The 15,419-nt window shown below is 37.3% G+C and overlaps 2 protein-coding genes across 2 annotated transcripts; both read left to right on the top strand.

The window, feature by feature from the left end:
* Positions 1-2,757: 2,757 nt before the first annotated feature.
* On the top strand, positions 2,758-3,096 carry LOTGIDRAFT_75918 (hypothetical protein; the record flags this gene model as incomplete). Its single annotated transcript, XM_009051011.1, has 1 exon — positions 2,758-3,096. A coding segment is annotated over one exon (339 nt), but the record flags the coding sequence as incomplete, so codon positions are not given.
* Positions 3,097-5,742: 2,646 nt separating this feature from the next.
* On the top strand, positions 5,743-9,331 carry LOTGIDRAFT_178036 (hypothetical protein; the record flags this gene model as incomplete). Its single annotated transcript, XM_009051012.1, has 3 exons — positions 5,743-6,007; positions 7,922-8,077; positions 9,213-9,331. 3 exons carry the CDS (start codon positions 5,743-5,745, stop codon positions 9,329-9,331), a joined length of 540 nt encoding a protein of 179 aa, XP_009049260.1.
* Between the last annotated feature and the right edge of the window lie 6,088 nt (positions 9,332-15,419).

Genomic DNA, 15,419 nt, shown 5'->3' on the forward strand with positions numbered 1-15,419 from the left:
CATAGTTTTCTGCGCCATGTGGGCTAATAAAGACGCTAGACAGGGTGCAATGAGGTAAATTTTGTCAGGACAGCGATATTAGACTGGTCTTTTTCGATTTCCAAATTCCAATGGGTCTTTGACGTCCACAGCCTGTAGCAGATGGGGCCTCGGTTTATTGTCCTATCCGAACGACTATAGTCGCATTTTCGATGTCAGCCCCTCTTATCTGCATCACTGACAGGAGGAAACTAGGCCTAACTAAAGCAAGCAGTGAAAGTTCCACAACCACTCTTCTCATTCAGCTTACGGAAAATTACAAGTTGCTGCAAATGAGATTAAAATCCGCAAAAGTAAGACAATTCCGTTAATCAAAATCTCGTCCAATATGGCACAATCGGGAGTAAAAGTTGTATAGTAGTGGACTCCTCCTAAGAGAAGTACCATCAGGTGTTTGAGACGATGCTTTTCTGTGGTAAAAATATTTTTCATGTTCTCCTAAATTTTCAATCAAATTCGACCACCTCACCAACAATGATGAACACATCAGTAAGTGACGTGATGTCTAATAAAATATATTTAGTGGAACGTATCACTTTAATGGAACAAGAATTAGCATAATCTGAGATTCTAGAGAAACCTTGGTAACAATTTGAAAAGTCTGATCTAAGATTCGGCATTATTAACCCGGATTTTAACAAGAAAGACTTCTAATTGGTATCCTTGGTAATCAAAGCAATAATTAATTACGTTGTCATGGTAATTAGGAATCGTAACAGTCTCTTGGAGTTTGTGTCGTAATAGTCTCGATCAAGGTGGTCATTGGTCATTTTGAATTAGTCAGAAACATCTCAACTTTCACATCCCCTATTATTTGACCTTCTTGCTCCACCAGGGCCCAGTGAGCTCAGTAAGTTACACGCTTGCTCGCTAACCTGAAGGTCCAGGGTTCAATCCCGATGTCGAGATAATACCTTCGGATTTTTCAACCTGGTTTTCCCCTGGCGGTGATGCAGGTAAGAGGGGCTGACATGGAAAAAGCGTCTAGTCGTTCGGATGGGACAATAAACCGAGGCCCTGTGTGCTACAGGCTGTGAACGTTAAAGATCCCTCGACAGTTGAAAATCGAAAGAGAGCAGGCTAATGCCACTGTCCTGGCAAAATGTCCCCCATTGCACCCTGCATGGCGTTGCCCGCCTTCATAGTAAGCCCACATGGTGCAGAAAAGTAGATCGGTGGATATCGTACTCCGTAGGCCAACTCAGGGCCAGCGAGTATGTTCTCTTCTTGAGACCTTGACCCGTGCTTCTATGGTAGAGTATCTTCTATAACACCCAAACACACAACACAAAAATATATCTAAGCATGGAGTCAATTATAATCGTCGAGAGTTAATTAAGTTATCAACAATGTAAAAACAAAACTCATCAACAGACAACAATAAGATGCCTTTGTTTCATTGTTGACCTTCGTTAAAATGGTAATGAAATGGAAATTGGAGACTATTCTCTGACCAGAGTTCTGATGATCGTGAAGGCAACACCAACCATTCATTCTCTGTCTGTATAGTCAATAGACATTGTTTCTAGATCTCTAATAGTCAAAATTAATTTGTTTAGCTCAGGTGTCTTGTATTTCATTATTTCAATTAGGAATAGAAGATTAGGACGTAAAACTCCATTTCGTTTCAATACCCAAATCAAATGTATTTTGTTCTTTGCTGATTGCTCAGAAGTCTGACTTCTAGAAATTTAACTCATACTTTTTACTCTTTCTTTTGATCATTAGAAATTTTTGCGAAATCCCTTTCGTAAAAGCAACAACGATCGCCTGCAGAATGGGGCGTAATGTTACCATGGTGTTATTTCAGGACTATTCTATGGAAATATTACATTGAAATTCAGGATTTAGAACTCCAAATTCACTATATAGATAATGATCTTTTCATGTCGATTAAGAAAGTGATGTATCGGTTGGTACGAACTGGTATAGTGAAAATTAATGCGGTACGAACGGTCTCTATTTACTGAGAACCGGAAGTAGGTACTATTCATTGTTGACAAATATTTCGCCGCTTATTTTGACAGATTTCCTTGCGTCTAAACAATGGGTATGATTGTGATGTTATGATAATTGATGCTGTTACAGTGTGCCCTCAATAAATTGTCAAACTCATGCGCCGTAACTCGTATGTCAGCAATAGGTCCGTAAAACGACATTTTCAAGTCGCAAGACGTTTCGTGCAAACATAAAATCGTCAAGACGATTCGTCTGTGAATAAATTTAGATTTTATTATTTGTACTTTTCATGATATATTTCATTATTTTAGATCTGTGAACGAAGAAATTATTATGGAATTGATACCAGATTGTGAGATAGTTTAAATTGCGAAGTATTCCAGTTTTTAAAACTATGGTGATATGTGTAGTAAATCATTTAGCAGGAAAAATCAAACATGATCCAGACCATGCAATCCAGTCAGATATAGCTCAATGATTATAAATCAGATTGTGAGAATCCTGTCTTTCAGCTGTTGCTAATGCTTTTCAAACATCACTGCAATGGCCCCCGTCTTCTGTCCCTACTTTTATAAATGAATGATTCAGCCTTTTTTGTTCCATGGTATACCTTTTTAATTCTGTTAGCTTAAAGAGCGAGTTACTTCAATGCAATTTTAACGCAAGAGACTTTTGCAGAAAATCAAAAATTTTAAAACCAACATGGAAAGAAAAAAGAGAAAATCTGCTAAGAAGAAGAAAAACCCTGTAGATGATTCTGAAGAACTGCTGGCCTGTGCTGTGTGTGGTTTGATAATGTTCGAAAACAAAGCCTCTCTCCTCTGTCATCTGAGGTACCATTTCCACAGAGAACGTGAACATTTGGAATGTCAGATCTGCCGGCGAATATTCTTCTCCAAAAACTCTCTTTCATCTCATGTGAAAGTTCATAGTTTTGATAGGAATTTACCGTGTGGTGTTTGTGGTAAAATGTTCAAGTGGCCAGGGAGTTTGAAATCACACATAGAAAATCATTCACGAGAGAAACCATTTTATTGTCATGTTTGTGATAAAGCATTCAGGTTTCAACACGGGATCGAAAATCATATGAGAAATCATGAAATAAAACTACAGAAACACGAAGAAGCAGAAGAAATGAATTCAGGGGAGATAATTCCAGTGGTATTTAAAAGTGGCAATAATGGATTGAAAGCTGTGAAACCCCCAGATGATCCTTCTTCAATTGTTTCTAATCTTTTGATGAAGGCAGACATGCCCTCACTACCCCTCCCAGACCTTCCCCCTCTCCCGTCTCTGTCAGCTATCCCACCCCTTCCACAAGTATCTCTGAACATTGCTTCAAAACCAGTCAAATGTGCTTCATGTTCGCGAACATTTTATGACATGGTCAATCTCAATGAGCACATGAAAAAATATCATGGAGCACCCGATTCTTTGATTAGAGGTGTGGTAAAGTCATCAATGGGAGGAGCTACAGATTCATCGACAGGTGTCAAAACGAAGAAATCAACTACAGGCTCTGCCTCAATGAAATGTCCCACTTGTTTGGAATCTTTCCCGGATTTTAAGACATTAAAAGTTCATATTAACAGTCATAACGAGGTCTACAAGTGTTCGTTGTGCAATTCGTTTATAAATGGCGGAGATCTACGAGACCATATTAAATATCATTCCAAACACAAAGGATCCAAAGTATTATTGTTTAACAAACTGTAAGCTAATATTTAAGCAATGATTAGGTTTTGAAGAAGGGAGGGTTTGATTCTGTCAAATGTATAGGCCTGATATTGAACAATATTACAAAGATTATGTCTACAATTCAATGGTCTTGATCAGAGTAGTGTTCTTCTTACGGTTGCGGAACATAATTTTATGGTATACTGTTAAAGGGACAGATGCGCCATTTTGGTGGTTGATTTGAGTCTGAAATATATGTAAATAGTCATTAGAAGTGTACGAAAATCGCATAATTCCTTCAAAAATATCTCAAATTAGGAATTAATTTTCTTATTTCTAATCTATAGATGACTTCTCTATATGTGGCAGTGTCTCTCGTCTTTTTAACTTTCGAAGGTGAGCTGTGAACACTATTACTGCTTGGCTTAGCTAAAAAAAATGGCGCAACTGTCCCTTTATTCAGATTTATTGTACGTAACGTTTCAACAATTTATATTGTGAGAATTTTTAGGATGCACAATTTAGGATGTAAATTCAGATTTGTCATGAATTTTTGTAAAATTGATAATTTGAAAAATACCCTTAAAATTGGCTATGTGTTTTCATTGATAAATATGATGTATTTTCAGGTCAAAAATGAACAAAACTAAATATTTAATTTTTTACTGATTTATATTTATGAATATAGTAGTGTGTGGACTGCAACCAAAATTTGCAATTTTTACAGATTTTTATTTTATTATGTCATATTTATATGCCAAAAAATTAAAATTCATTCTGTCATTGAATTTTCACCGAAATAACCAATCAGATTTATTTAAACCTAACCTGGTTTAGAATTGTTCATATATCATTGGTTGTTACAATTCCTGTCTTGACTGAATGAAATCTTAATAAACTGTTGTGTTATGTGTATTATTGGTATTTTCTGTGCCATGATGGCTACTTTCACAGCTTGGACCATAAATTCTGTACATGTCAGTCAACGTTTAGTCCATCATGAAACAACTTCATATCCTCTCCTAATTATTTGATTTGTCGTATCTTTATAATTATCTGAACTAATTAGATTCAACCAAACTAAACTTGAGTGATTCGGAATATTTTTTACAATGGGAATAATAACTTGTCAACTGGTCAAATTGAATAAAAACATTAAGAGTTGCAGGATTTTGAAGTAATTAATTCTAAAAATTGATGCAGACAGCTGAAATTGATCTGTCAGTTGGTAGGAAATGTTTGGAGAAAATTATTTAACAGTGGTTCAAGACAAAGCATTTATTAGCCTACAATCATGTATCTTCATATACAGAGAGGTCTGTAGTTCATTATAGTAGATATAACAAAAAACACAAGGGGTATATCTACTCTCCACTTCTAAATGTTGTTCAAATCCTATTTCATTATTGTAAATTAGTAATATTGAGTATTAAACTTTTATGATTAACTTTCAATTTTGAAAAAAAAAAAACCGCAGTACGTGTATGAGTATGAGCTTTATGTTTTTAAACTAAGAATGAATTTTTATTATGGGCTTGACCTACTGAAGAGAGCTATAAAGAATTATTAAATTAGTTGTCTGTTGTCTGGTGATTGTAATTATAAAAGAAGATTTTCTTCCTTTTACAAGCTTTTAAAGTCAGATAACTTATATTGGTACGTAGTATAAATTTGATTACATAGAGTTTGCTCCCCTTAATTGTAATTCCTAAAGAATAAACGAAATCGACTGCTAAAATTTTGTACGAAAATTATCTCTATCACATAAAAGTGTTTCGACCATTCGTAGACGGATTTTAGCTTTTTACATGTCAAAAAATGAAATCATATTCAGAGCTCAATGTTTTTTTTAAATTTCGAACTAAAATCTCAACTCAATACTTGAATAGAACAACCAAATATTTGATTTTGGAGTATTTTTGCGGTCGAAAACGACACAGTTTCGAATGTATCGTCAGATGGCCACCAGCAGTTGTGACCTTGAACTTTAACCTACACGTCGAAATCTTTAATAAAATGGCGGACTCATCACAAGGTACGACTACAGAGGAAAACTCAAGTAACATGATGGGAATTTTAACTGAATTATTTAGCAGCCCCTTGAACATTACTTTATTAGGTGTTTGTGCTTTTTTGTTATATAAAATTGTGTCGGGCAGACGGACTCCGCCCCCAGTTCAACGAGAACCAGAGCTTCCCCCACTGAAAAAACAAGACTTTACTTTGGAACAGTTGAGAGAGTACGACGGTAGAGGGAAAGATGGACGAATATTAATAGCTGTGAATGGTAAAGTTTTCGATGTGACGAAAGGAAAGAGGTTTTATGGTCCAGGTAATTTTGTGTGAGATTTTTTTTATATTCTTTAGCAGAGAGTTAGCTTAATTAGCCTAATCAGACCATATTTTTTTTTGATCAGATTAGAGAATCTGTCCCAATATTTTTGTCAAAACTTTACTAGGGCCTCAGTTTGTCAAGAAACACCCCTACTTACAATTACACCTTACCCTAAGCTTTAGGCTTAAACTATAACAGCCAATACTAACAGTGGCAGAGCCAGGTTCACGTCCTGAGGGGGGGAGATATCTGAGATTGCGCTTTCCCCCTCTGCCCCCCTTTTGGCTCTGCCACTGAATACTAACTCAATACTAACTTAAAGTAAAGGCCACATCTTTCTACTAAACCTTATAGTTTCGCAGCTTGCCCTATTTGGAATGGCTGAAAAAGCTTTTAAAAACTATTGGTATCCATATGCATCTATATTGATAGCAACTTTACATATATCGAACTTGTCGACTGGCCACGCCTTGACCACACCTGATACAAGAAGCCTTTATTTTTATCATGAATCAAGAATTAGTCTTACTCTGTGTCTGATGTCACATCATGAATAAGCTTAGTCTTTACTGAGTTATCAAAATCATCCATATTTTAAAGCAATAGGACTTTTATTTGAGGGATTTGATACTGACTGGATCATTGGCCATTTCTTCTGACAATATTCTATCTCTATTACATTTTCTTATTCCGAGAAATAAGATTACTGTCTGACTACATTGAACATTGAATTGAATTTATTCTCTCATTTCATAAATACCGGTACCGGAATTGAAAATAAAATTTTCTACTTTATGCGATTTGACAATCAAAAGCTCTCAGTAGTACTTGATGTTTCAGTTCATATGAAAAAGATTTCCAAAATTCAATTCATAAAGCAGTTTAGTCAGAGATTAGTATTATAAAAAAGGCTTAAGCTTAGGCTTGCTCATTAAATTTCTTGAATGGATTAGATCACAATGAAATTTGAAATCTCTATTTCCTTGTCAATATTAGTCTTTTGATAAAAACATAGTATGAAATATTTATTAGCCATTTAACTGTGATCTTACAAACTGTTGCCAATAGGTTATATAATATATAATAATAATATATATATCTCATTTTATAGGCATTGCCTGTTCAAAGTTTTTTCTATGGGATTTATTGCCTATCTTTATTACCCCAGTCTTGAAAAAGATAGTACCGGTAATCTGTTTAATTCATTCATCTATCCTTCATTCATTCAATTGGTAACTTGGTGACATTACTGCTAACAATGCCTTTAAATTGTGCTGGCAAAGTTGAATTGAAGGGGATGGGTATATATATATATATATAAATAAGGAACACATTTGTTATACATCAAGACCTAGTTCTTTTTTTAAAAATCCTACCTTAGTTATAGAAACTTTTTTAGCTAAGCTTATTAGTAATAGTAAAACCCCTGAAAATGAGGGATCTGTCCCTTTAATTGATGTTATGTAATCACCCAAGGATGAACCCAATTGAAAATCAGAAAAATCCCAAAAATATTTAGTATGAGTTATTGACCTTGTTCTTGAAAACGTGTTCAATTTTAACTAGTAAACACCTTTGAAGGCACAATTTTCAAATGTTTGTAATCACCCAGGGATGAACTTTATCAAAAATCGAATGAGTAATTGCTCTTGGAAACAAGTTCAATTTTTAGCTTGTGAACATGTTAAAAGGCACAATTCTCTACTAATTTGACGAAACTTGGTGAAATTGTTTATTATCCCCTATAGATGCACCGTGTTGAAAATGAAAAAAGATTAGAACTCTCAAGCTATCTTTTTGTTATATACATAAGCTCACCTGGCAAGGCACTTTGCTCCAAAAGTTTTCTGACATAACAATTATGACAAAAATTGTTGAGCTGCAGCTTTTTAAATTTTTTGATAATTACAGGTGGTCCATATGGCTTATTTTCGGGTCGTGATGCGTCTAGAGCTCTAGCTACCTTCTCGTTAGGAGAGGAATCTTTACGAGATGAATATGATGATTTAAGTGATTTAAACAGCATGCAGATGGATTCTGTTAGAGAATGGGAAATGCAGTTTACAGGTATGACTTTTATCAATTTTCATCTTGCCAGGCATCCTCACAATGTCAAGCTGTTTCAGACTTCGTCATACTTTTTAATGCAATAGCCACCTTTCTTTTATCACAGGTTTGTAAATGCAGTGATTTGGTTGGTTTGTACATAAACTAATACAGTATTGGCTGGCATAAAATCCAATCAAATCGTTGCATTTTCAGTCTTCAAAGTTAAAAGAAAGGTGGCTATTGCAATCAATTTATAATAGCTAGATTTTGTGAAAATGTACTCAGTTCCGCAGACGTGATATACAAATTTGGCTTTAGCTATAGTGAAAATTGACAAAACTAGTCAAGTCAGCCAAGTCAATAGCTCCAGACACACAATCTTTTGAAATTGATAATTGTCCCCAAATTATGAGAAAATAATCAAAATGCCACGTATATTGAGAAAGATAAGAGTCTACCCTAATTATAAAGGTCAACTGAGGGTCAACAGGTTGAAGATATGTGATTCTATAATTATGTTTATATTGAAGATAAATCATCAAAGTTCTGTCTGTATAGTTTTATTCTTATTGAAAGTCATAATAAAAACAGACTGCTCATTTAATAATAACCAGACTTCCACTGAGAATTGTGAAATAAAGCTAGCTGGCATTTTGCGTTTCCATTGAGAATTGTGAAGTAAAGCTAGCTGGCTATTTTGTTTCCACTGGTTAAGTGAAAGCAGGCTTTAAGCTAGCTTTCAGTTGGCCTTCGATAAATTGCTGAATGCGAAAAGATAGGTTTTCGGTTCCCAAATGTAACGTTTCAGCAATTAGCCCAGTGAAAACAAACAAAAGCTAGCTTAAAGCCGGCTTTTTCTTCAGTGGAAACACAGTTATATACTATGTTGATTAGTAAAACATTGAATTCTAGAAAGTTGATGGAATTATTGAAATGAAAAAAAAAAAGAATTTTACACTATACATGTAGTAAACAGGGAACAAAGTTTTGTCCCAATGGACAATGCTTTTTAATTGAATTATTGGAACATTGTGTAAAATTGAACCATAGTTAAAAGTGGTATGTGTAGCTGAAAAAGAGCTCGTTTAGGTAGGAAACTAAATATGTAGCCTCCATCCCTCCAATGCTTATATTATTATATTGTGTTTTTCAGAAAAATATGTATATATTGGTAAATTACTTAAAGCTGGTGAAACTGCTACAGAATATACGGATACAGAAGATGAATCTACAGACCACAAACAAGATGGCGGAGAAAAGAAAAATAACTAAAAACTTTAATCACGTGTTCCATCCATTACTTCAATCTGCAAACTGTGATTTGCTTTATTTCTGGCTAAAAATATACTTTATCTTCTCTAAATCTGAACTTTTTAAAACTGGACTCCATTTAAACATGACAAGGTTAAAAAAAATTGAAATGAAATGAATGGAGTTTTAGGTAGATTTTGTTAAAATGGACTTATTTTTAATGTGACTTCTTAAATACGTGTATTAACATTTTTATGACCAAATATGGGGAACTGTTTTGAAGCTTCATTTTGATTGACAGCTTTAAAAACTGACTTCTTTTAAATTGAGATTTACGCGTCACAAATTTCAATCCAAATTCTATTTTATCATGTTAGCTCTTCAATACTGCATCATTGACAGAGAAAAAAAGTTTCTCTGAAATCTAACTTTATAACTACTGAAAATTACTGAAATGTAAGAAAATCTTGGTCTTTAAGATACAAGCAAGACTAAGATAGAATGAAACCACAAACCTTCTTGATAGCCATATTAGTAAATAAATGATCCTAGCTCTAGGACCACAAAACATTTCTCATGTTCAGCTTAGTTTTTACTCAAATTTAACATGCCCCATGCATCAAGAAAAGGTAAAATTTAAAGATTAATGTGATAATGCCAGAAACATTGATACAATCAATTATGCACTTATTAAAGCCTAATAACTGCTTCAAATTTGAGTAAAATCTAAAAGAATGAAAAAGATTTGTGGCCATGGGCGCTGATCAACACCCTAAAGGTATATTTTTAGCCAGAATTTCCATTAGCTCTCATTCTATTATATATGTTGATAAACAAAAACTACAGCAAAGTATTCTATCCATCATTTTATCATTTTGTATATTTATCAAGTATTTTTTTGCCTGTGTAGCAGCCTGTTATATATATTCTTCTTCCTTGGCTCCATTTTCTAATGTAATATTCTGTCGAAGCCTCTGAAAGGCTGTAACCGCTAGCTTATGATTCGTTAAAATCACTGCATTTACAAACTTCTGCGTCACAAGGAAGGTTGCTATTTCAGTCAAGGTATAAGTATGCAGTTCGTAATAGCTCAACAATGTAAAGAGTCCACTGAGCTGGACTATTTGTTTGTTTTGTATATTTTGAATTTGGTAAATGTTGTCAGAGATGACTGTCAAACAGTCCTATTACAATGGATTCCTAAAAAAAAAACCAGATTTTTTGTCATAAAATGGACACCTGCTATTAATACTAATTTCTCACCGATTTAAACTTTGCGTTTTACCTCGAGTGCTTGAACTGGAAACCATAAAACGGGAAAATGAAGGTGGGAGATTATCAATGAAGTAGAAAATAGAAGAAGTGAATCATATCTGCACTGTGCCTTGTGTATTCACATCTTCTAATTACTAATTATAGATAATCCTGCACCGAATACCATCTAATGCTGCAGACACTCGAACAGTCTTGGTTGAAAATTGTTGTCACCGACAAGAGTCTTGTCGAGTTTTAATCCAGCAGGTGAGGAGATAAAAAATATCTAGTCGGTCCTTTTTTCACTATGTTGCTAATCACCTTAATCTGATTGGATTATGTCATTCTATTTTGCAGAACAATCAGTGACAAATATCAAACATATTTAATATTATAAATCATTTCGGCACACACGGTATTTTACACAAGATTCGCATCGCCAACATCGCCAGTTCGTGTACCCACAGCATAATCTATTCGCTGCTTAAGTATAAATGCAATTCATCAGCTAATCCTTTCATCCTTGACCACAATTTAAAATTTGAATGGAGTTATTAATTTTAATTGATTTCATCTCATTAACTATGAATTAGAGATCTGTATTATAATAGCTTGATTGAGATTTATTGGACCAGATGTGACCCTTCACTATTAAATCAGACTTTTGTGTCAGGTTTTGATAAAATAAAAAATGATTGTCAAAAACTGATGTAACAAGAAATGATTAGCCTTGAGTGAAGGGCACGTCTTCGCATATTAATTCACGATTAAATAACAGAACACAATTTTATGGTTTACTACTTCTGAGTTTTTATTTTACACAACGTTTCTACAATTTACATTATCATCGTCAGGTGAAATAAGGATAAATAAAACAAAATAAAAGGAAATGAATGGAGTTTTATGTCCTAAATATATAAAACAAGAAGGTATATGAATAAAAATTGTGTTCCCCTTATTTAATGTGATCTCTACCCCTAAATGTCGCTTCAAAATTATAGAGTTACCTGTGTTTTGTAAGAATGATTCAAGCTTTGTCAAGAATGATTTGTATGTAGAAATTTCTTGTGGATTATAAAATAATTTTGTGTTCTTATTGTTTAAATTAAGAGAAAATGATTATATTTTTAGTGTTTTTTTTTCAACAATTTAAAAGGCCCACCTCAACTACTGAATGATTAAGAGTGCAAGGCTCTCCTCAACTACTGAATGATTAAGAGTGCCAGGCCCACCTCAACTACTGAATGATTGAGAGTGCAAGGCCCACCTCAACTACTGAATGATTGAGAGTGTAAGGCCTACCTCAACTACTGAATGATTGAGAGTGCAAGGCTCACCTCAACTACTGAATGATTGAGAGTGTAAGGCCTACCTCAACTACTGAATGATTGAGAGTGCAAGGCCCACCGCAACTACTGAATGATTGAGAGTGCCAGGCTCACCTCACCCACTGAATGATTGAGAGTGCAAGGCCTACCTCAAGCACTGAATGATTGAGAGTGCAAGGCCCGCCGCAACTACTGAATGATTGAGAGTGCCAGGCTCACCTCAACCACTGAATGATTGAGAGTGCAAGGCCTACCTCAAGCACTGAATGATTGAGAGTGCCAGGCTCACCTCAACCACTGAATGATTGAGAGTGCAAGGCCCACCTCAACTACTGAATGATTGAGAGTGCAAGGCCTACCTCAACTACTGAATGATTGAGAGTGCAAGGCTCACCTCAACCACTGAATGATTGAGAGTGCAAGGCCTACCTCAACTACTGAATGATTGAGAGTGCAAGGCTCACCTCAAGCACTGAATGATTGAGAGTGCAAGGCCTACCTCAACTACTGAATGATTGAGAGTGCAAGGCCTACCTCAACTACTGAATGATTGAGAGTGCCATGCCCACCACAACTACTGAATGATTGAGAGTGCAAGGCTCACCTCAAGCACTGAATGATTGAGAGTGTAAGGCCTACCTCAACTACTGAATAATTGAGAGTGCAAGGCCTACCTCAACTACTGAATGATTGGGAGTGCAAGGCTCACCACAACTACTGAATGATTGGGAGTGCAAGGCTCACCACAACCACTGAATGATTGAGAGTGCAAGGCTCACCTCAACTGCTGAATGATTGAGAGTGCAAGGCTCACCTCAACTGCTGAATGATTGAGAGTGCAAGGCTCACCTCAACTGCTGAATGATTGAGAGTGCAAGGCTCACCTCAAGCACTGAATGATTGAGAGTGCAAGGCTCACCTCAACTGCTGAATGATTGAAAGTGCAAGGCCCACCTCAACTACTGAATGATTGAGAGTGCAAGGCCCACCGCAACTACTGAATGATTGGGAGTGCAAGTCTCACCACAACTACTGAATGATTGGGAGTGCAAGGCCTACCTCAACTACTGAATGATTGGGAGTGCAAGGCCCACCTCAACTACTGAATGATTGAGAGTGCAAGGCCCACCTCAACTACTGAATGATTGGGAGTACAAGGCTCACCTCAACTACTGAATGATTGAGAGTGCAAGGCCCACCTCAACTACTGAATGATTGAGAGTGCAAGGCTCACCTCAACCACTGAATGATTGTGAGTGTAAGGCTCACCACAACCACTGAATGATTGAGAGTGCAAGGCTCACCTCAACCACTGAATGATTGGGAGTGCAAGGCTCACCACAACCACTGAATGATTGAGAGTGCAAGGCCCACCCCAACTACTGAATAATTGAGAGTGCAAGGCCCACCTCAACTACTGAATGATTGGGAGTGCAAGGCTCACCACAACTACTGAATGATTGGGAGTGCAAGACCCACCTCAATTACTGAATGATTGGGAGTGCAAGGCTCACCACAACTACTGAATGATTGGGAGTGCAAGACCCACCACAATTACTGAATGATTGGGAGTGCAAGGCTCACCACAACTACTGAATGATTGGGAGTGCAAGGCCCACCTCAATTACTGAATGATTGGGAGTGCAAGACCCACCACAATTACTGAATGATTGGGAGTGCAAGGCTCACCACAACTACTGAATGATTGGGAGCGCAAGGCCCACCTCAATTACTGAATGATTGGGAGTGCAAGGCTCACCACAACTACTGAATGATTGGGAGTGCAAGACCCACCACAACTACTGAATGATTGGGAGTGCAAGGCTCAGCACAACTACTGGATGATTGGGAGTGCAAGGCTCACCACAACTACTGAATGATTGAGAGTGCAAGGCTCACCTCAAGCACTGAAAGATTGAGAGTGCGAGGCTCACCACAACTACTGAATGATTGGGAATGCAAGGCTCACCTAAAATACTGAATGATTGGGAATGCAAGGCCCACCACAAGTACTGAATGATTTGGAGTGCAAGGCCTACCTCAAGCACTGAATGATTGAGAGTGCAAGGCCTACCTCAACTACTGAATGATTGAGAGTGCAAGGCTCACCTCAACCACTGAATGATTGAGAGTGCAAGGCTCACCTCAACCACTGAATGATTGAGAGTGCAAGGCCCACCTCAACTATTGAATGATTGAGAGTGCAAGGCTCACCACAACCACTGAATGATTGAGAGTGCATGGCCCACCCCAACTACTGAATACTTGAGAGTGCAAGGCCTACCTCAACTACTGAATGATTGAGAGTGCAAGGCCCACCTCAACCACTGAATGATTGAGAGTGCAAGGCTCACCTCAACTACTGAATGATTGGGAGTGTAAGGCCCACCTCAACTACTGAATGATTGAGAGTGCAAGGCTCACCTCAACTACTGAATGATTGAGAGTGCAAGGCCCACCTCAACCACTGAATGATTGAGAGTGCAAGGCCCACCTCAACTACTGAATGATTGAGAGCGCAAGGCTCACCTCAACTACTGATTGATTGAGAGTGCATGACCCACCTCAACTACTGAATGATTGAGAGTGCAAGGCCCACCTCAACTACTGAATGATTGAGAGTGCAAGGCCCACCTCAACTACTGAATGATTGAGAGTGCAAGGCCCACCTCAACTACTGAATGATTGGGAGTGCAAGGCTCACCACAACTACTGAATGATTGGGAGTGCAAGGCTCACCTCAACGACTGAATGATTGAGAGTGTAATGCTCACCTCAAGCACTGAAAGATTGAGAGTGCAAGGCTCACCACAACTACTGATTGATTGGGAATGCAAGGCTCACCTAAAATACTGAATGATTGGGAATGCAAGGCCCACCACAAGTACTGAATGATTGGGTGTGCAAGGCTCACCTCAAGCACTGAATGATAGAGAGTGCAAGGCTCACCTCAACCACTGAATGATTGGGAGTGCAAGGCCCTCCACAATTACTGAATAATTGGGAGTGCAAGGCCCACCTCAACCACTGAATGATTGAAAGTGCAAGGCTCACCACAACCACTGAATGATTGAGAGTGCAAGGCTCACCACAACCACTGAATGATTGAGAGTGCAAGGCCCACCTCAACTACTGAATGATTGGGAGTGCAAGGCCTACCTCAACTACTGATTGATTGAGAGTGCAAGGCCCACTTCAACTACTGAATGATTGAGAGTGCAAGGCTCACCACAACTACTGAATGATTGAGAGTGCAAGGCCCACCTCAACTACTGAATGATTGAGAGTGCAAGGCTCACCACAACCACTGAATGATTGAGAGTGCAAGGCCCACCTCAACTACTGAATGATTGGGAGTGCAAGGCCTACCTCAACCACTGAATGATTGAGAGTGCAAGGCTCACCACAACCACTGAATGATTGAGAGTGCAAGGCCCACCTCAACTACTGTATGATTGAGAGTGCAAGGCTCACCACAACCACTGAATGATTGAGAGTGCAAGGCCCACCTCAACTACTGAATGATT

This window comes from Lottia gigantea (assembly GCF_000327385.1).
Source record: "Lottia gigantea unplaced genomic scaffold LOTGIsca_16, whole genome shotgun sequence".
NCBI classification, from domain to species: domain Eukaryota; kingdom Metazoa; phylum Mollusca; class Gastropoda; family Lottiidae; genus Lottia; species Lottia gigantea.